The 21,891-nt window shown below is 46.5% G+C and overlaps 1 protein-coding gene across 1 annotated transcript in view; it reads right to left on the bottom strand.

Annotated features, from left to right (window-relative positions):
- The window catches only part of LOC127039056 (bone morphogenetic protein 8A-like), a 36,749-nt gene extending 18,204 nt beyond the window's left edge, over positions 1-18,545 (bottom strand). The window contains exon 1 of the mRNA XM_050932194.1: positions 18,124-18,545. Within this exon, the coding sequence (XP_050788151.1) occupies positions 18,124-18,526 (403 nt within the window). The 5' untranslated portion in view covers positions 18,527-18,545. The remainder of the gene's footprint in view (positions 1-18,123) is intronic.
- Between the last annotated feature and the right edge of the window lie 3,346 nt (positions 18,546-21,891).

Raw genomic sequence — 21,891 nt, 5'->3', positions numbered from 1 at the left:
CTGTCAGAAGACAGGATACTGGGCTAGATGGACCATTGGTCTGACCCAGTATGGCCCTTCTTACGTTCTTAATATAAAACAGTGGGAAAATCTGCTAAGAGAATGTCCAAAGAATGTTTATATAAGGGGCGTGAACAGCAAAATGCACTTCTCCAAAACGAAACACCAAGATTTTAATTATCCATCCATGTGTCTTTAAAAAATGTTCCCTCCAGCTACTGGGCTCACCACAAGCTACATTTTATAAAAAGCATCAGGCAAGGGCAGCCCGGGGCGGATGCGGAGAGCACTTCCTGTTCTCGTGGTGTGGGCCTGGCACCGAGGGACGGGCAGCTGTGCTGTGGAAGGATGTTACAGAATACATTTGGTGAGGAGAAACCTGCATTTTGATCTCGCCATACAAAAAAACAAAACAAAAAAATCACCACCGTGCGAACATCTGCACACTCGCTCCAAAGCCACCGGATTAATTTTAATTTTAATTTTTTTTAAACCCATCCGTATCCATGGCAAGTCGAGTCACGACTTGTCAAGAAGGAGTTCTGCATACAATGTGCACTGGGGGGTCTCAAAGCTGTTCTGAAACTTAACCTACTCTCCCATCCCAATTAACAGGGAATGTTCTACTAGGACTGAATGCTCCATTTATAACAGCAGAGGGAGCATCATAACGAAACAAATGAAGGCCTTTGATTTTGGTCCAGATGGCTTGCAGGGATCCATTTCTTTCCACTGACCAAGCATCTATGCTGAAAACATAGCCCTGAAAGCACTCTTAACTGGTCCTGCCAAAGTGTATTAAGGTCTGGTAGGTCTTTATTATGATGTGCTATTATATGATGCATTAATGTTCAGCTGTAGCAGTTCTCGGGCTTCCAGCTGCTCAAATCACGTTGGGATTAAAAGTTAGGGAAGGAAGAAGCAAGATGATACTCAGAATGATATGACTATAGTGTCCAATATTTAATGACCAGCCAAGTCTTATAGATAAACAGTGCATACCTTTGAAAAGCTGAAGTTCTCCGTTTTTCCATTGGAATACAGTATTTGTATCTATCCTTGACAAGTCACAAGATACTGGACTTTAACTAAGTCACTGACTCCTCTGCTTAGCGATGTTTTTTTGGCAGAGAACAAAGATGGAGTATTGCAAGCCCTGGATCTCAGATCAATGTCATTTTCACGCCCTGAGTTTATACCAAAATTTCTCCTAGGTGAAGACTTGAATTCCATTACTCTGAAGAAATTGATACATAAGAAATCTGCCATGTGCTAGGTGGAGACAAGAGCTAGAATACACAAAATGAGACAGAAACCAACATGTATACATACACAGAGTACATAGAAATCAATGAGAGATCTGATCATCTGATTGAATTTCTATCAAGAAAGTTACGTTGGACAGCAGCAAGATTTCTATCTTTCCTCCTTTCAGCTGTGGTTATTTATGATACAGTGCCATGGAATACTGTTCCTTTCCTAGTTCTACAATACAGAAACAACAGATAAGAGATACAGGAACAGCATCAGCATCTTGCTAATAAAATCCATACTAACGACTTAGAAAACTATAAACAACTGCAATTAGAGGTTTTCCCAGAATACTTGAAATTTGTCATCTATTTGATGTATAAACATGCATTCAGGGAAGGGCAACAGGAATTCTTGTGGCAAAAATCAAGGAGGTCCGTGCGGTAACATCACAAGGAGATGCTAAATGTGAAAATTCTTCTGGGTGTTTTTCAGTGCTGTAATTATTCCAGAGTTGGTTTTGTTTAGTGCATTTCAGTGGATCGGATGAGTTCTAAAGCAGAAGGCTCAGGGTGGCCAACAAATCTAGGAAGGCTCAGCATCATTGGAGAAGTTATCTCAGTTGCAGCTGATGCGTTATCATTTGTATATAGTGGAGCACAAAGCTGTGGAAACAGTCTTCCGGGACCAGACTTGCGAAGACCATTGTCCCTGCCTTAGTTCATGCAGAAGAAGAGCTCTGTGTAAGTTTGAAAGCTCGTCTCTCTCACCAACAGAAGTTGGTCCAATAAAAGATATTCCCTCCCCCACCTTGTTCCTCTTAGTTCCTCCAGGGCATAAGCAACAGAAGGACATTATGAAGGTGGCCTAGGCAGTCATGGGGCACGTCCTGACCTGGAAACATCATCTATGCACAGCCATGCATAGGTTATTCCTACTTTAGTAGATTGCTTTTCGGGGTCAGCATATGTCTCCACACAAGCTCCAAGTGCAGAGTGTATCCGTTTGAGGGGTAGTTATAGAGATTACACCACACTTTTCAGAATGCATCTTGTGTCAGAGGCTCAACTCTCTTGCTGATTTCTATCTGCATGTGTGAGAGTGTTTGCAGGTGTGAGGGTGGGAGTTCGGAGATTTTCAAATCCCCTGGGAACTGGTGATCCAAATCTTTTAGGCTGCATTAAAAAAAAAATCTCAGTCCGAATCTATGTCTGTCTGTCAGTGTGCATATAAATGTGTGTGTAAGCACCATGGGCTTATTAATTTTAAAGGACTGATGCAGTGATATGTCTGCTAGAGTGAATCAGGAATAGGGCTGTTTTTGTTAAATGAATGTCAAGCAACATGTTCCTGAATAGTTAAAGCTCCGTGGTTCAAAATTCTGCTTAGCTCCTTCCGTCACTGACTTCATCGTTACATATTCACCAAAATTTAATCCATCTGCCCAACTGCCACTTGTCACCTTGAGTGTAACAGGACAGAACAGCTGCCTCTGTACAGCACCTAGCACAAGGGAGCCCTAGTCAAGGACCAAGACCCCCTAAATGCTACAATAACACACACAAATAATGACGACGTGTTTCAGTCTTCCCCCTTCTTAGGAGAGTTTTAAACCTCTTCTCACCTCTTTTCCTCTCCTTGTTCTTGTCTGTCTCCCCCCGCGACTGAAATCTAAAGAAGGGGTTCCAATTAAAGAAGGACCGCCGACCTCCCCTGTGTTGCTTTCATTGGGTGTCCTCCTGCCCAAAAACAGGCCCTCAATGAGCACGTGCTCATTCACGAACAGACGCAATTAACATAGATGATCTCTAGGTGCCTTTTATATTTATTTGCTGTAAAACTTAAAATAACGCTGCAAAAAAGACCATGATTGGTTCCTCCCGGGTGGGAATCTGTAACGAGAATACTTTGCAAGCTGCTTTCATGCTGTGCGTGGAAAACTAAACAACTTGCTAATCACCCACATGTGTTGGGTGCATGTTTGCTGCATATAGGTGTATGGAAATCCCTATACGCATAATCATCTAATTACAGCAGTTCTGAAAGACACTGATTCACTTAAGAGGTCTCCTTAGAGCTTATGATAAAAATCTCAGGCTTTGACATTTATTTATTTGGTGTAGGCAACCCACTCAAGCCAAGCCACAGCATTCTTATCAACAATGTTCAAGGCACGAAGACCTCCAGGAAGTTGAGTCATTTTGCAGTCCTCAACAATATGCGCCACGGTTTGCGGCTGTCCACAATGACAAAGGGAACTGTCTCTAAAATGCCACCGAAATTCTGCTGCAGCACAAATTCCACGTCCGGTACGAAACCGGTTCAGAAGGCTCCATTGCCTTTGCGGTCAATCAAACCCGGGTTGATGCTGAGTGGGGTTCAAGACAAGATTTGTCACTTTCTCTGCGGACTATAAAGCTCACCAAATGTCCTCTTCTGTAAATCCCTCACCTGGTAATACCTATCCACACTAGGTGATGTGAGGTCAAACAAGGGCAGCTTTGACATTAATGGAGGAATCTCCTATCCAGACAGTGGAAAGGGTTGCTATTCTTAGCATGTACCTCATGGGTCAGTCAAGTCTTCTCAGGGTCATGGCATTCATCCTTTTGAAAGGATTTGAGACATGTATTGGCTCATATTTTATAGGGGTTGAACCAAACAAAGATTTTTAAATCATCAAGTATAGGAAGAAAAACAATGAGGAGGTAGGACCAATCTTAGAGAAGGAATATTAATTAGAGGATTCCTAATGGCAGATATATTTAACCCTTTTGTTCAGTCTCTGGTAGAACAGTGATGAGATAAGTTTGGAAGTTGATATAGAAGATACTTTAATAAACGGAACCTGCCTCAGTGAACTGTGCCTGATGATTTTCTTCTAAGTACAACTAGTCAGAATTTCCAGTCAATAACGAAGGACAAGGGATGTGTCAGAGGGCTGGAGAACGTAGACCTAGTCATCAAAAGGAGGCCAAAAGTTAATCTTGGAAACTATGGGCCCATTACCCTAGTAGGGCACATGCGGTAGGATTTGATCTGTGCATTGAAATGAAAACTTGGTGAACAGCAACATGGGTTTATGAGACAGATCAGGCAAATATTGTTACGTTCTTCACTAAATTACAAATTGTGTGTCTCAGGGAAATAGACACAAGGCAGTGGATCTAGATTTCTGTAAAGCCTTTGATGAGGTCACCCAAGAGAGTTGAAAAATTGACAAATTATCAGTTTTAATTAAATCCTAGCGTAGCAAGGAACCTGGCAATGGGAAGAGAGACATTGACACTGAGTTTACACGAATACGAACAGCCATTCTGGGTATGGTCTAGTCCAGAGGTTCTCAAACTGCAGTCTGTGGACCACTAGTGGTCCATGAGCTCCATTCAGGTGGTCCGCAGATAGTTCCCTCTAAGGTGTGCACCTGGGTGGCTGCACACAAGTGAATTAAGGGATACCCACCTAACTAGTGGAGCCATGCAGACTGGTTCCACTAATTAGGTGCCTGGACCTGGGAGAAGACACACATGTAAGGTGAGGTGGTGGCCTTTGGGGGAATAGAGGGAAGATGGGAGGGGGCAATGGGGTGAGAAGGGGTGGAGTGAATTCGGGACATGTAGGGCTGCAGCAGCCAGAGAAAGAGGCAACTTTCCACAGCTCCAGGGCTGCAGCTACCAGGGAGAGACCCCCCGCCTTCCCAGCCCCAGCTCAGGGGCTGCCACGGCAGGGGAGAGAGGGCACATCCATCCCATTAGAAAGCTAAGACTACTGAGATTAAAATATGAGTTGTGTGCTTTTATTTGTAGAAAAAAAAACATTAATTATTACTACTTTTTTTTTAAAATATATATAGTGCTTTCATCCAAAGCACTTTACAATAGTTAGCTAACAGTACAAACAACATTTGGAAAGATCATTACATGGTCCGCCGAGACCATCAGCACTTTTCAAGTGGTCTGTGAAAAAAAATGTTTGAGAACCACTGGTCTAGTCAGTAGAGTGAGAGTCCGAGAGTCAAGACTCCTGGGTTCAGTTTAGAGTCCCCTACAGAATCTCTCCTTGAGACCTTGCCAAGTCATTTAACCTCTTTTCCAGCTGACTCATCTTGAAATTGTGTATAATACCTCCCCTCCTCCTCCCGGGAGTGTTCCAAGTTTTTAAATACTGTTTGTAAAAATACACCGAGATCCCTGAATGGGAGAGATATTTAAAATGATAAGTCCAAATCTTTACAATTATTGATTGGGTGGGAATGGCTGGCTTAGCTACGCATCAGGCTGAAAATCCAGACTCCCAGGAACCATGGTTTAGCTTTGCCCAGACTAACACGGCTGCATTTCTTTTTGGAGGTAAACTGCAAAAATAGCTGGGTTGTTTTGAGGTTTCTTTATTGCATGGCTGGATAAACATTTCAAGTCAGATGTCCCGTGTGTTCAGTGTGGACATTAACGATCCTATGGCCATCTTCATAACGCAAGGGGGTTTACCCTCATGTCCTTGGTCAAAAACGTCCTCTCCCTTTACCGTGCTGCATTATGCTAGACAGTAGTTGATGCTTCCCTGTACACAGCTCAAAGATAGGGCCCAATCCTGCATCCACCTACTACTGGGTGTAGTGTTTACTACCCAGAGTGGTATCATTGAGGTCAGAGGCCAGTGCTCATGTTTGCATCACGACATCTGGTAACAGAGGGGCTGTAGGATTTGGGTAATAGTCTTTGGGGACGACAGGTACCCTACACATGGAAAATAGAAGATTGTTAATTACAGGGAGAGGTAGCACGTGTGAAATCAGATAGCACCTGGCTTTATAGGTGCCCTTAGTAAAGCCACATCTAGGGTTCTCTTTCTGGTTCTAGAGGCCTCCCCAGAGAAGGGGCCTGAATCATTCAGAGTTCAAGTCACACACAGATATTAGTAAGGACCTATCTGAAGTGCCTAACTAGTCCTTTAAGCAGTTTGGCCATTTGCTTTTATGCACCTCGTGAGCAAACTGCTTGAGAAACATGAATGACCCCCACCAGAAAGAACTCTGGTGGTTGTTCTGTGCCACACCTTAACTGGTAAGAAAGAAAAAGGAAATGAAAGACGACACCGATAGTGACCCTGTTCAGACATCCCGGCAGGGTACGTCTACACTGCAGTCAGGGGCTATGATTCAGCTCATGTAGACATGCCTGCACTAGTTATCGTGTAGCTGGCTCAGATTCTGGAGGAGGGACGCCACAGCAGTAGGGGCCAGCTGTCTGAGTCACACCAGGAGTTCGGGGCAGGCTTGGACCGAGGTTGGGAGACCAAACAGCATGTGACAGGTGAGACTCATGCTACTTAATGTGCCACTTGGAGATGTTTGGGGAGCGAATGTGGTATAAGAACCTATATACCCAATAGGCCAGAAGGGTATTGAGACTCTTTCTCCTCTCGTGCTGGACTGAACCCTTTACCAAGTGACGCAGCCAAGCACCGGGCCAGCACCACTTTCGTACCATCTCAGCACCTCTGCGTAAAGGCTAAGCTTGTGCACCGACCAAGGCGTTTAGTCTCTGGCAGGCCTGTTTTACCGCAAGTATAGCGGCAGCTTCCCTAGGGATCAAAATCCTTCTGCTCCTTTGGATCCCCTCCTCCCCCACTTTTATTTTTCAGGCTCACTCTGATTTTTAAAAGTTAATAGGTAAAAGGGGGGAAAAAACCAAACAAACAAAAAGAAAAAAGACTGCCAGACTTGCTTAACTGAGCTTTCAAAGGTGCCTTTCATTTGTCACGCACTCAGTTATTTTAATTCGGGGAAGAGCAGACTGAGAGAGACCCTGGGGGAACAAAGTGAAGATCAGTGTGAGAAAGCCAGGCCGCTGTTTTTCTCAAGCAGCTGCAGGCCCAAGGAAGGGTTGAAATAGGCCCTCTGGTCTTGTATCTAATAAAACCACTTTCTGAAGAAGCCTCTCCCCAGAGTGAAGCAAAGCTCCAGATGTGCTATCGGCCTCTCTGTGCTTCTCTAACCCCAGCACCTTACAGAGGGTAGAGCTGGGATCCTGCAATCTCTACCGGTTCTTCCAGGCCACCTTCACAGCATTCTCGCAAAATTCCAGTCTCTCTCTTTTCAGTCCTTTCAACCCTCTTCCCAGCCAGAAATCTCTGCAGTGCTGAAGAGCAGGTCTTCAAGTCTTGACTGTTTGCAAGGTATTTTTAGACACTTTTTTTTTTTAATTGTAAAACTTTTTGTGTGCGCGCCGTTTCTATAAACTACACAGCAGTTGTAATTACTAGTCCTGGCTGCCTCCGAATGGCCATTTCAGACCCTAAATTAGAAGGAGATGCCAGCATATTCAACCACATCAAGTATTCGGAGTCTTAAAATATATTTAAATGAGATGCAAGAAGGATGCTACCCTTCAGCTGAAACCAGGAAAAAATAAACTAGAGAAGCTTTCCAAAGGGGAAAAAGGGATTTAGAAGTACTCCCAAGCACTGCAAAATGTGGCAGATAAGCAGCTGTGCTTGGCTTCTCATTTCCTAAACAATTCCTGGCTCCTTCTGGGGCAAACTTAGGAGCAAAAGGCCATGGGATCACTCCAATGCGGCCACCTATTAATTCACAAGTGGTTCCGAAATTCTGTTGCATTTGATCATAAAGCCAGCTTGCTTGGGTACTTTCATTTCCAAGACACATATGTTACTGCAGTTCCTTTGTGAAGTTTGAAAGTATGTTTCAGTGGAATCTGGCTAATATTTCCATTACCCCCTCTGCAAAAAATTATACTTTCTTGACAAAAATTCTGCACATTTAAAGGAAGCATGCACACGCACACACCCCCTTCATCCAATGTTGTGAGAAAGCTTTGCCACAAAACAAAAATAATTGCCCCAGTCTGTGTCTTGATCTACTGAGCCACTGTCGATGAAATTCATCCGAGAAACTAGGGAGGGAGCATAAGCCACTGGAGAACAAAGGGAACAGCAGGAGTGGGAAAACAGCAGCCTTTAATATTGAAGGTAATTTGTCTTTGCTAATAATTGGCCTCGAAGTGAAAGCTAGCTGTGCTGATGAAATACCCCACAGACGGCAAGACTGTGTGCTCAGACCTTGCACTTGGCTTTTGCGGTCAGCTGCTAAAGAGGGAGCTGGGCTGGGAGGCAGTCAAGAACTCTGCCCTCAGTAAGTGATGAGGCTGAACGGCAATTCTTTCTGCTCCCTTCTAGCAGCTGTCAGCTGAAGATCCCCCATCAGTTTGTGTGGGGAATATAGCCAGCATCCCATCTCCCAGCAAGAGGACGTGAGAGATACGCTGCACTGTTTGCTAGAATCTGGAAGCACTCTGGGTTACCTTTCATACCGAAAAACACTCTCTTAAAGCCAAGTGCGGCGACGTTGCTGTGGAACGCAATGTGCAATCTCTTTGGTTAATGAGAAGTAATAATTAAGTCTCCCTAAGATTTCCCATCTCTCTGATATTAACTTTCCCTACATTAAGTGGCCACCTCTGAAAAGCATTTCCAGCCACACTCCAGACCCGCCCAGCTGTTTCAGCTGCACTACAGCTGACTTGCTAAAACGGATGGAAGGAAAAACTGCTCCACCCGGATTTGTAAGTGGAGGCCAACAGCTAAAGTGCTGGGAGTCCTGGTGAGTTGGCTGGCCCTATATCAAATGGCCACCTGTTATAATGGCTGGAAAAAAAAAACCCTGGTGGTTATTTTATTAAGTGCTTTCCATGTGGTACTTGGTCTGTTAAACCCTGTGTCGTTAGTGTGCCAAACAACTGCATATAATTACAAAGATGGAAATGAGACAGAAGAAAATAGGGCGAAAATTGGAAAAGTGGAACATTTTCTTGGTTATATTGTGCAGCCTTGTAAAGGGACGTTGCCAACTGAAAAAAAAAATGCAGACACCTCACTTAAAAAAACCAAACACTTAACTCAATATCCTTGCACCTGGCATCTGAGAAACTGACAAAAAGTGTGATTAGTTTGCTACATGTATCTGACTGCACTTTGCACACAGGCAGGTTTATTGGCAGGTGAGTCTTTGGTCCCCACATTTAATTTGTGCAAGGTTTGCATGTAGCAGCAGGGGAGAGGAACACATTTTAGAACTAGGACAATGTTATAGACCCACAAAAAACTACTTTTTGAAACTGACTTGACTGTGTCCCTTAGATGCCTTTCTGCAGATGAGTTTACAGGGTAAACATGGAGGGTTCTGCTATCTCTCCCTTGTGTTTATTAGTAGTGAAATAGCTACACGGCTCAGAGAAGACTGGTGTTCGATCTCTGGATCCTCAGGGGGAGGAGGCATTTTCAGGCAGATTCACTCTAACTGGCAAGTAGAAAAAACCCTCCTTAAAAACAGCCAGGGCTGCAGAAGTCTCAGAAAGGGGCTGCATTTGTATTGTCAGAAAGTCACATCCAGGTCATTTTATAGAACATGCATCCGGGCCACCCTGTCTTGGTAATATGAATCCCAGTTTATCCTAAAATGGCTCGATCCTTCACCACGTAATACCCTCGTTTGTGGAGTGACTACCCCAGACTGGTTCTTACTGACCGGGCCTACCCACTGAGTGTGACAAAGAAAGAAAACATCCTTAGTAGGTACTGGGCTGCCCAGCTCAAATTCCTGGGTCATAAGTAAATCATTAAAATGGGTGGCTCCTCGTCTGTATTTCCCAAAATAACCAGAGAGGATAGTAACTCCCTGAAGGCTGCATCAAGTTCCTACAGCTTCTCTTGGCTTCTTCTCTTGCTAGCTCTGTGGTTGGGAGCATGAGGCAGCTTTTAGTTTCCTTTTGAAATGAAGGTGATTGGAATCTTAAATTAAAAGTTCGGAACATGCTGATGGTGCAATACGGCTCCCATACCTGGTCCTATCACAAACCGTAGCAAAGGTGAGCTTGCCCTGCAGGCAATGGGTGTGGAAGGTTTGTAGGGGAGGGACTACAAAAAGGTATGTCTGTTTTGATGTGTAAGGAGACGGAAGGGGGGGAAAGAGAGAGAGAGAGTGTGTGTGTGTATGTGTTATAGAGACTGGCATGCATCAGTGCTGCTAAGGTTCTCTGACAGCCTTTCATCATACACTTCATTCTTCTGCTAGTACAACTCACACAAACATGTAAGTGCAGGGCTAGCATTTGTAAAAATATATAAGTTTAATTCTGATGGCTATAAAAGTACTTTCATTTTAAAACCAAGTAATTTTGCAGTGCACTAGTGAATCAGACGTTTCATTATTTTTGTTTGTTAGTGAAATGGTTGGGTTACAACCATCTAAACTACAGATCACCACACTTACGTCCATCAACTCCCTCCCCTGCCCCAGAGGCATCATGAAATCAGTCTACACCCAGAATTTCCTTTGAAGTAGTAGTCCGAGATACACACCTAAATCCACCTTCACTAAACAAGGACGCACCACCAGAGTCAATTGTGTCATAGAACGGATCACCCAAATACCCCAGAAGAACCTGCTTCAGCACAGGGGAAAAAACCCACTTGCTGTACACCCCTAGTTGTCACCTGCCACCCCCCACTAGAATCCATATGGGTACCATCAAACAGTTACAACGTATACTTGATGGGTTCCACATCCTGAAATAAATCTTTCACAAACCCACTCTTCTGGCCTTCAAACAACCCTCTCCCCCTGCCCCAAAATCTCACCCAGCTCCTCATCACCAGAACACAGCCATTCAAAGCGGCACTGGACTCTGCCAAAACAACAGATGTGAAACCTGCAGACATATCTCCCCTGCTATGATGATCAATATCTCCCACCCCCAACACAACTTTCATGATCCGTGGGTCCTACACACACCTAACATGACTAAGACTAAGATTTTATCACGCATTTTTTTTTAAACATACGTCATGGACAGGACACAGGCAATAAAGAAAAATTCATGGAAGCCTGTCCATGACATTTACACAAAATATGCATGACAAACTGAGGAGCTGCAGAGTCTCCATACCACTCGGGGGTGGAGGGAGGGGGAAATGATCGGTTCGGAGCTGTGGGGTCCCCTGCCACCCATGGCTCTAAGCTTCCAGAGGCCCTGTCATCCACAGCAGCCAGGAGCTGCAGGGTCGGCAGCGGGGAGACTTTACAGTTCCCAAGCACTGCAGACTCAAATCATGAAGGTCCCTGGAAGTCACAGATTCCATGATTTCCACATCCTTCACGACAAAATCATGGCCTTAATCATGGCATATGGAGCACCTCGTCCAGTACATCAAATGCCCCAACACCACCTATGTGGATGAAACCAGACATTTGAATGAATGTCACAGACAAAACCACCTTGTCACCCATGGGCAAACTTTTCCCAAAGCGATCACTCTGCAGCTGACCTCTCACAGAATTGTAGGACTGGAAGGGACCTCAAGAGGTCTTCTAATCCAGTCCCTGCACTCATGGCAGGGCTAAGTATTATCTCTTTCATCATCCTCAAAGGAAACCTGCACAACACCTTCTTAAGACCAGCCTGGGAACTTAAATTCATTACTCTGCTGGACGCTAAAAACCACGGTCTTAACAGAGACACTAGGCTGATGGCTTATTAGAATAATCTAGAACACACCTTACTGCAGAGGTCCCCAAACTGTGGGGCACACCCCTCTAGGGAGGGCACAGAAGAACATTCTGGAGTGCCTGAGTCAACCCCCATGGGGGGGTGGGGAGGGTGCGCTACCCAACCCTGCCTCATCCCCAGCCTCAGCACCCAACTATGGCCTGGCTGCAGCTCTGTTCCCAGCCCTGAACCTGCTCCCGGGCCCCAGACCTGTCCCCGCTCAGTCTCTCTTTTCTCAATTGTTAACATGCCCAGGTTGCTGGGTTTTAACCTTGCCTCGTAGGTCAGGATTTCTAAATCTTTTATTGTTTTTGTTGGTCTCTGGCCACTCTCCAATTTGTCAAGTGTGGTACCCTTAACTGGATGCAGTATGCCAGCTCCTGAGGCCTCACCGGGGCTGAGTAGAGTGGGATAATTCCCTCCAGTGTCTTGCATACAACACTCCTGTTGTTACACCCAGGAAAGATATTAGCCTTTTTCACAGCAGTATCACGTTCTTGGCTCAGATTCAATTTGTGATCTACTCTAACCCCCAGATCCTTTTCAGCAGTACCACCACCACCTAGCCTCTAGTTCCCATTTTGTAACTGCGCATTTGGTTTTTCCTTCCTCAGTGAGGTACTTGGCACTTATCTTTCTCTAATTTCATCTTATTGATTTCAGACCAATTCTCCAGTTTGGTAAGGATGTTTGGAATTCTAATCCTGTCCTCCAAAATGCTAGCAATCCCTCCCCGCTTGAGATCAGCCACAGATTTCATAAGCACGCTACCCACTCTGCCATCCAAGTCATTAATGAAAATATTGAACGGCCCCAGGACTGACCCAGTGTTGCTGTCAAACTGGGAGGCTGTGACTACCCTTTGAGTATGGTCTTTCAACCAGTTTTGCACTCACCTTATAGTCATTTCATCTAGACCACATTTCCCTAGTCTTGTGAGAATGTCCTGTGAGACCGTGCCCAAAGCCTTACTAAAAATCAAGATATATCATGTCTACATCCAGGCCAGTAGGAAATTAGGTTGGTTTGGCATGATTTGTTCTTGACAAATCCATGCAGGACATTACTTGTAACCCTATTATCCTCTAAGGGCTTAAAAATTGATTGTTTAATCATCTGTTTAAGTATCTCTCCAGGTATAGATGCTAGACTGCCTGATCTATAATACTCTGGGTCTTCTTTGTCCCCCTTTTTAAAAGATTGGTAGGTACTATGGCTGCCCTTCTCCAGTTCTCTGGGACCTCAGTTGTACCTTTAAGAACATATAGAAGAATCACAGATGGTTCGGAGATTGTTTCAGCTAATTCTTTATGTACCCTCAGATGCGTTTCCTCAGTTTCTGCTACCTTGAATATATCTAGCTCATCTGAATAGTTAACCTGTTCTTTCCGTATTTCAGCTTGTGTTCCTTCTCCCTTGTCGTTAATATTCATTGCACTAAGAATTCGGTCACCCGTAACCCTTTTAGCAAAGGCTGAAGCAAAACTGGCATCAAACATCTCAGCTTTCGTGATTTCATCAGTTAGTTATTCATTCTCCTTCCCTGCTGAGTAGAGGCCCTGCTTTTGCCTTCATCTCTCTCTTGCTCCTAATTTAATGTAGGGAACCTCTTCTCGTTGCCTTTTATGTCCCTTGCTGGGTGTAACTCATTTTGTGTCTCAGCCCTTTTTGTCTCTATGCTGGTGGTATTGGTTTGTACTCAGCTGTAGCCATTTGTCCATGTTTCCATTTTTGTAGGATTCCTTTTTGATTTTCAGGTCACTGAAGTGCTCCCGGTTAAGTCATATTGGCCTGTTATTCTTCCCATACTTCCTCTGCATCAGGGTAGTTTGCTGTTGTGTCTTTAACAGCCTCTTTGAGAAACTGCCCGCTCTGCTGCACTCCTTTTTCCCTTAGATTTTCTTCCCATGGGACCTTACCTACCAGTTCTCCGCATTCGTTAAAGTTTCATTTTTTGAAGTCCACTGTCCTTATTCTGCTGCTCTGACTTTTTCTGTTCCTTGGAATAAAGAAATCTACCATTCCATGATCACTTCCCCCCTCCCCCCCGCAAACTGCCTTCAACCTTCAGATCTGCAAGCCAGTTCTCCCGTTTAGTCAGACTCCAGTCTAAACTGGCTGTCCCCCTGGCTACTTCCTCCACCTTCTCAAGGACATTCCACAAACTTCTTAAAGGCTAACAGATTTATCTGGGCATAAGCTTTTATGGGTAAAAACACTCACTTCTTCAGATGCAAGGTTGTTTTTGTGGATACAGACTAACACGGCTACCTCCTGATACTTGACAAGTTTTGCCGTATTACTTTAACTACCCAGATGGCTGCTGGAAAAGTCACCCATTACTACAAGGTCTTGTGTTTCAGATACTGCTGTTTTTGGTTCTAGAAATGCCTCATCCACACTCAAAGCCTGCCCTTACAGATGAAGCCCCTCTTCTGATTAGCTTCCTTTGGTTTGTCGCAGTGAACTTTGCGCATTAGTCTTCAGGAACAGAGGTGCTGGGTAGAAATATCATCACTTTAGATGTCATTAATACAGCTAGGACCGTGGCAGAAGCATTAGACCATCCCCAGCCTGACCGGAGTCCAGCAATAAGGAGCAACCTTTAGGGTTTTATTTTGAATCCTGATTCAGTATCCTGATGTCGGTAGTTTGTTCCACTCTGTTGCTGGAAGAGAGGAGCTGGGGTGTCCCCTGTGCGCTCTGCTCCATGGTCATCAATCCTTCCTGTTTAGTGGATCTCCGGGCCCACGTATGCCGAAATTGGAAGCGACGCAGTGCCCGGATTCCAATCGGAGTTGTGCCCACTTACATCAGGGCAGATTTGGCCCTGTATTTTGGATGTCAGTTCTGATACGAGTGAATTACCAATACGCTGCTGCTGAAAATTAGGTGGTTTTATCATCAGAGGCCACTTCCACAACTGACAGGTGGTGCCATGTGTTGGAACAGATCTGAATCTGAATCCATCCTGTGGCATCAGACATTAGTCAGGTCACAAAAGGCTTTGCCATCTCTGTCTATCCTGGGCCAATCCTTACATAGAATCATAGATTATTAGGGTTGGAAGGGACCTCAAGAGATCATTTAGTCCAACCCCCTGCTCAAAGCAGGACCAAATCCCAAATGGCCCCCTCAAGCATTGAGCTCACAACCCTGGGTTTAGCAGGCCAGTGCTCAAACCACAGAACTATCCTTCGCCCTCACATCCTCTATGTTGTTAAGCCCCACAAGTGTTCCCTCTCTGGGTATGTCTACAATAAAAAAAACCCATAGCACCAAGTCTCAGCATTTGGGTCAGCTGACTTGGGCATTGGCTGTGGGGCTAAAAATTACAGTGTCACATTCAAGCTTGGGCTAAACCCTCTCACCTCGCAGGGTCTCAGGGGCCGGACGTCTATACTGCAACTTTGAGCCCCACAATCTGAGCCCAAGTCAGATGACCTGGGTCGGCCGCAGTGTAGACGGACCCTCTGAGCACTGTTCGACAGAGGGGTTCTTTGTAGATGGACCCTCTGAGCACTGTTCAACAGAGGGGTTTTTTCAGCAGCCCCTTTTACATGTTCCTCCTCCAGCTGCTTAACGGCAAGCTCACCGTAGCGGACACTTGGTCTTTGCTCTTAACACGCGTCCCCAATATTTCCACCTCCTTTTCTGGATAACTGTGGAGATCAGCAGTTGTTGTAAACCCACTCCATTTAACATCCAGCCTGTTCCCGGGGCAGCTGCTTTTGAAGGCACTCGTCACCTTCGGTGGATTTCCACCTTTTCACCTCCAGCGTGTTAAGGTGGAAGTCACTTTTGGGTTACAGTTTCACAGCCTGGTCTTTAAACTGGAGATTGTAGAAGAGATGAACCTGTTTAGACTGACCCAGGGCTATCCCCAGCAGGGACAAAAGTTATTGCCGAATTTTTGCCAAACAGGCATTTTCTGGTCTAGTTTCTCCCCCTTTCTGCTCCCCTACATCCCATCCCATTTTAGCAGGCTTCTCACTCAGGCTAACAGGGACCACTGTGACATCTTTTGACACTGAGATGGAGTCTCCATCACAGGAGGCCCCCATACCCACGTTCCACCACAACTCACTCATGAAGTCAGCTTGATAAACAGGGAATACCATCTGGAGGTACCATCCAGCCTCCTAAAGGCTTTGTTTCAAAAAGGATGCAGCACAAGAGCCACATCTGTGTGTAGGATGCCAGCAAGCTAATGGTATCATAACTAGCACTAGCCAGCTCTACAATAAAGCAGAGAGGTTTCAATTAGTAGCGAGGTTTGGTCTGTGGGGTTTAGGATGAAGTTAAATTTAGCAGTGAGGTTTCTGTTCCTAGTGAAGATCTGGTGTCTGAAGAGAGCAGCCCGGGACGTGAGGTTAAGCACATAGCGGTGGTAAGTAAGTAACAAAGTGTACGGTTGTCACAAGGATGCATTGTAGAACCTCCCAAGATAGTCGCACGGGGTCAAATTATTTGTGTGTCCTAAACTCAGACAGCAGCAGCCCTGCTAGATGCATGGACAGTAAAAGTTTAACCCTGTCAGAAGAAGGTAATTCTATCATCTTGCAGGTTTAGCCAGGCTACCTGGTGCAGCTTTTGTGATGCCATCCAGCCATGTTTTGCCTCACACGGGCACACACAACAGTTCAGGAACCCTGGCCAATGGTAACTTAGCAAGTTCTAGTAGGTTTAAATTAGTTTTAGGTTATACACCAGTCTAACCATAAATAAACCTACTAGGTTATTAGTGTGTTTCCTTGTGGGGTGCTGAGAATAAAGTTTTAGGATCACAGGAATTGCCAGATTGGATCAGGCTCAAGATCCATTTAGCTCAGCTAATTCAGAAGAAGATTCAAGAACCCGGCAGTAGGCAGATGTGGGGCCATCTGCTCTCTTCCCCATTAGGTCTCACCCCGATCTGCAACAGGGATTGGCTTAGGTCCTGATGCATTAGGTTTAATATGCCTTTCACAAAATGTGTTTCAATTAATTATGAGGATAACTCTGGATCTGCTTGTTACTCAGATGAAAGTCCAATTCCATTTTGTTAAGCTCGTGGCCTCACCGACTTCCTGTGGCAATGAGTTCCAGAGTCTAATTGTTCTTTTCAGCACTTTTCATCAGAAGGTCTCAATGCACTTTACAAAAGGAGGAGCACTAGCATTGTTCCCATTTCACAGATGGGGAAACTGAGGCACAACAAGGGGCAGTGACTTGCCCACGGTCACCCAGCAGGCCAGTGATGAGCTGGGAAGAGAACCCACATCTTTCCTGTTCAGTGCTCAAGCCACTAGGCAATATATTATATCTAGCACGTTGCATGGCCATGTAAGACTGGAAGCAGTCAAGAGGCTCTTCATATCTGGGATAGTTTGAGGACAAAGCTGTCACCTCCACATTACATCATCATCTTTGATGTCACAAGTATCCAGAGGCTTAACAGACTGCTGAATAACTGGCAAGTGAGTCCACGCAAATGGTCAGAAACCAGCCCTCAAGTGAAGAATAACCAGGAGAGAAGTGTTGCTAGCTTAGCTTGAAACAAAGGGACGGAAATCCACCAGCAGCCTGGGACAACATGAGAAAGCATCGGCCTTTAGAAATCGAGGCCCGGAATAAAGGGCAAGAGGTGGGTCAAACACAGATGAGAACCAATAGGTGTGAGGGGGGCATAAGTGTCAAAAAATAATTTGAATGTGGACAACTTTCAAGGGAGTGAAATGAGAACCATGGGGAAAAAAATGACAGAAAAGACCCAGGCCAATCGGCCAGGAGACCAGACACTCATTTCAAGGCCATTTGAGGATATTAGAGCCCCCAGAAGAGTTGAGCTTTAACTGAACAGCTGCTCTAACTCTTAACTCCTTTATGTGCACTGGGGTGAAGAAAGCCCTGCAGGTGGCCAGCTGGTCAGGGGGCGTTTGGCTACAGCCACAGGTTGGCTGGTTTGTCTGCACTGGAATTCCCCGGGGGAAGTTCTGGGCTATCCAGGGGGTCGGGTCAGGCCAGGCCAGAGGGTCTAGGGGTGACCAGATCTCCTGATTTTATAGGGACAGTCCCGATATCTTATATAGGCTCCTATTAGCCCCCCACCCCGTGTCCTGATTTTTCACACTTGCTGTCTGGTCGCCCTAAGAGGCTCCCAATGGTCCCCACTAGCCTGGGAACCCAGGACTCTAGTAACTGGGTAGCCAGAGAAAGGGGAAGAAAGTCCCATGAGCCAGCAGGGGCCGGTGCCCAAGCCCAGGCAGGGCCCCACCAGCCCTCCGGGGTCCTGGTCCCTCCAGCCGCTTGGGCGCTCAGCACTTACCCATGTTGACAAAGCTCATGACCGTGTCCGCCCGGCTGATGACTCTTCCCAACGGAGGCGTCTGGATGCTCAAGCTGGTCAGCACCGGCCGGGAGACCCCCCGCCCCCAGCCCAGCTGATCTTCCTCTTCGTCCTCCTCCTCCCTGGCCATGGCGTGGTAGAGGTCCAGCATGAAGAGGGGCGCGGAGGAGGGCAGCTTGCCCCCGGCGGAGGCCTTGGGTCGGGGTCTGCCCGGCAGCCCTAGGATGGACAGGATCTCCCGCTGCATCTCCCGCTTCTCCCGGCCGCTCAGCCGGCGCTGCAGGAAGCTGGAGGCATGGAGATGGCTCCGGAGGAAGCTGCTGTTCCCCAGGTCACACAAGAGCCCCAGGAGCCAGAGCAGAGCCCCGCAGAGCAGCCGCATCGCCTCTGTCGGCCGAGCCCGTGCGCTCCGCTCCCGGGGGCGCACCGGCTGCGCCGCGCCGCGCCGGCCTCACCAGCCGCCCATTGGCCGCCGCGCGTGGGAACGGGCAGCCGGGGGCTTGGAAGTGCCAAGCGCCGGACAAGCGCCAGGTGCGGGGCCTTGCGGGAGCCTCTTCTCCGAAGGCGGAAGCTGGAAAGCGGAGCCAAAGCGCAGCAGCTCCTGGCTCAGGCTCTCCCCGCTGGGCCCGGGACGCGGAGCTGCCCCGGAGTCATGCAGCCCGCCCGGGGGACCCCCTGACCAGCGAGGCGTCGATAGCAGGCGGGCGCCCCTCTGCCCTGGGGCTTCACGCGGAGAGCTGCTGGGCGTGCGCTTTAACCATCGCCAGGACCCGGAGCACGTGTCTGTACAGCAACCTCCTGGCCGGGCGGCTGAGCCCAAGTGGCGGCGAGCTCGGGGCGCAGCTCTCCAAACACCTGGCTAGGAGCGTGCCGGGCGCACGGGAAAAACCGAGCTAGATGGCGCCCTGCAGCGCTCCCTCCCGGCCCACCACCCCCGGGCTCCGCTGGGGCTTTGCCCTTCTCCTGCCTCCCAGGTGCTGGCTCTTGCGCTGGCCGCGCAGCTGTGGGGGATTTTCATCCCCCTCCCCCTCGAGAAGGGGCGCAGAGAGCGGGCTGCCCAGAGGCCAGCGGTTCTGCGGGCGCAGCCGGGGCTGAGCTGGGCGCCGCAGAGGGAGTAGCGAGGGGCTGGCCTTGGCACCAAGCTTTCGTCCACGGAAATCGGGGTTTCCAGCTAAGAGCTGGCCCTGGCGGCCCGTGCTCGGTGATCCTGGGTTCCCTGCGGCACAGGGCCGGGACAGGACTAAAAAAAGCCCATTTGGACCCCCGAACGCCTCCGCCACCCCTCCACGCCCGCTCTGCTGCCTTCATGGCAAGAAGCCCCACCCCGCGAGTGGGAACGTTCCTGGGCTGGTAGGTCCGGTTTGAAGGTGGGATGGGTTGGTTGGTATCCACTGCCCTCTCCTGGCTTGGCTCTTAACTCTGCCACTTCGCCCTCGTGCCTGGAACTTCATGTCAACACGGGGGGTAGAAACCGGTCCCAGGTGCAGATTCTCGTACTGCAGGTGGTGCTGGGCTGACAAATGTGAATGTATATTATAGCCTCGTAGCAACACGCTATTCCAATGTGGATCTGGACAATCTGCCTAGCATCTAATTAGAGTGAGCTAAACATTTTTCTACGACAAGTTTCTTACAAAAAATGCAGATTTAGGGCATGCACTCATGCCAGCCACCCCTCCCCTTTCTTTCTTAAATCAAACCTTTTGGTCTGACGGTTTCAAAACAGAACATTTACAGTTTCTATTCAAAAGGGCTTGTTTAAAAAAATGTACTTAAAAATTAAAAACCTCAGAATCAAACTGAAACATTTCAGTTTAGGTTGAAATGAAGTTTCCATCTCCTGAAACAATTTAACAACAACAACAAAATAATCGGTTTGCTGAAAGTTTTGCAAACATGGCCTTTCAGGTTGACTCAAAACAAAAGTTAGTTATTAGTACAAACCTGCAAATTGAGGGGGAAAAGATTATTTGCTCAGGTCTATATATAATGTAGTTCCAAAGGAGAGAAGGTGTAGGTGAGACTACCAGCGGTGGGCAATATGATGCTTGTCAAGTCTATCACTTGGTTGTCATAGGAAGAGTTCCTGGGAACCACTGGATTTCTGTCCCTGTGTGTGTGTTTTGTCTACAATGTGCACACAGGACAATCTGAAATGATGTGGAGCAAGGTTTCACCTGTAGAATAGTGTTCAAAAAGTGAACACTGGCCATATCCAAGATCAGACTCAATGGTTGTCTTAGACAAGATAAGCACATTTTGAATTGAACTGCAGCCTCCTTTTACATCCTGTTTCTGTTGCAGTGACCTTTGCTTAAATAAAGAGCTTTTCAAAACGTCACTAATACCTGCCACATTTTAGTGACAAGTATTGCAAAATGCAACAACAGTCAATAGTCAAGGAACAACATTTAAAACACTAACAATTTCAAATCACCCCATTTTTTAAAAAATATTGCTTTGCATGTAGTATCCCTGACTCTCAGTAATGCAGAACTATTTATGCTATTGCACTGGTGGTAGGTATCTGAAGTGACAGACAGACACAACAGGGAAAAAATGCAGGTATGAAAATAGTAAACTTGCAAAGCCATTTCCCATTGCAACTTGTGTAGCATCAAGGACATTGTCACTTAAATAACAACATTTAGCAAACTTGGCTTCCAAGGGACAACGAGCACATTAACTGTGATATCGATGTTGCAAAGACACTTCAAAATGGATTAGTTACATAGATTAGAGCAGGGTTCTCAAACTGGGGGTCGCGAGGTCATTACATAGGGAGGCAGGAGCTGTCAACCTCCACTCCAAACCCTGCTTGTCTCCAGCATTTATAATGGTGCTAAATATATTTAAAAGGGTGTTTAATGTATTGGGGGGGGTCGCACTCAGAGGCGACATGAAAGGGGTCACCAGTAAAGTCTGAGACCTGCTGGATTAAGAGGAACTAGATCAGAAGAATTCTGCTCAGCAGCTGCAGGCTCATGCAGTCTAATGTACATTTTTACACACACTGACATCTGAAAATGAGTAGCAGGTCCCCGAGGGTTGAATTTAGGGAATTACTGAGTTTTCTGACACCGCTAGTCTAAAGTATTAATATTTTAGAGCCCATGTGTGTGCTAGGAGCCCCTCTCAGTTAACACTGAGCCACATCCCTGCCCCTGGTGTCTGTAATATAAATTATGGACCTGAGATATACTATAGGTGAGAATGTCACTTTCATTAAGAAGCACATAGGTTAGATATCACAGCTGATGTAGCAAACAACTTTGATGCAGGTACACTGCACGTGCAGTGACGGGCTCTTGGGAGTTCTCAGATATTCCCTTGAAAGAATTCACTTTAATTTTTTCCTTCAACACATTTTCCTCCTTATATGATAAACCTTTCATACAATCTTTCTGCAGCACAACATAGCACAGATTTACATTCAGGTAGACAGTCCGTACATTCCAGTACAGCTGGAGATGTGGGAAGGAGAGTTGCAGTAAACTGAATGGCTCACGGAGTAGGATGCATAGTCATTAGAGACAGGCCCTTCCAGGAAAGTTCAGGAGTCAAGAGTGCCTTGTTCCTGTTTAGCTTAACCGGCTTTGAAAATGGGTTCAAATAAACAGGAACAAGTCACTTTTATTCCAGATTGAGCGCCCACAGCTGGAATTAGTCAAGAATAGCCATTGCACTTTAAATTTACACCTTACCTTAATCGAAAACCACTTTCATGCATAGACAAGCCCTTGAAAT

Source organism: Gopherus flavomarginatus, chromosome 22 (assembly GCF_025201925.1).
Source record: "Gopherus flavomarginatus isolate rGopFla2 chromosome 22, rGopFla2.mat.asm, whole genome shotgun sequence".
Classification (NCBI taxonomy): Eukaryota; Metazoa; Chordata; order Testudines; family Testudinidae; genus Gopherus; species Gopherus flavomarginatus.
The sequence above is the reverse complement of the archived record's forward strand: the minus strand, read 5'-3'. Positions and strand labels throughout refer to the sequence as shown.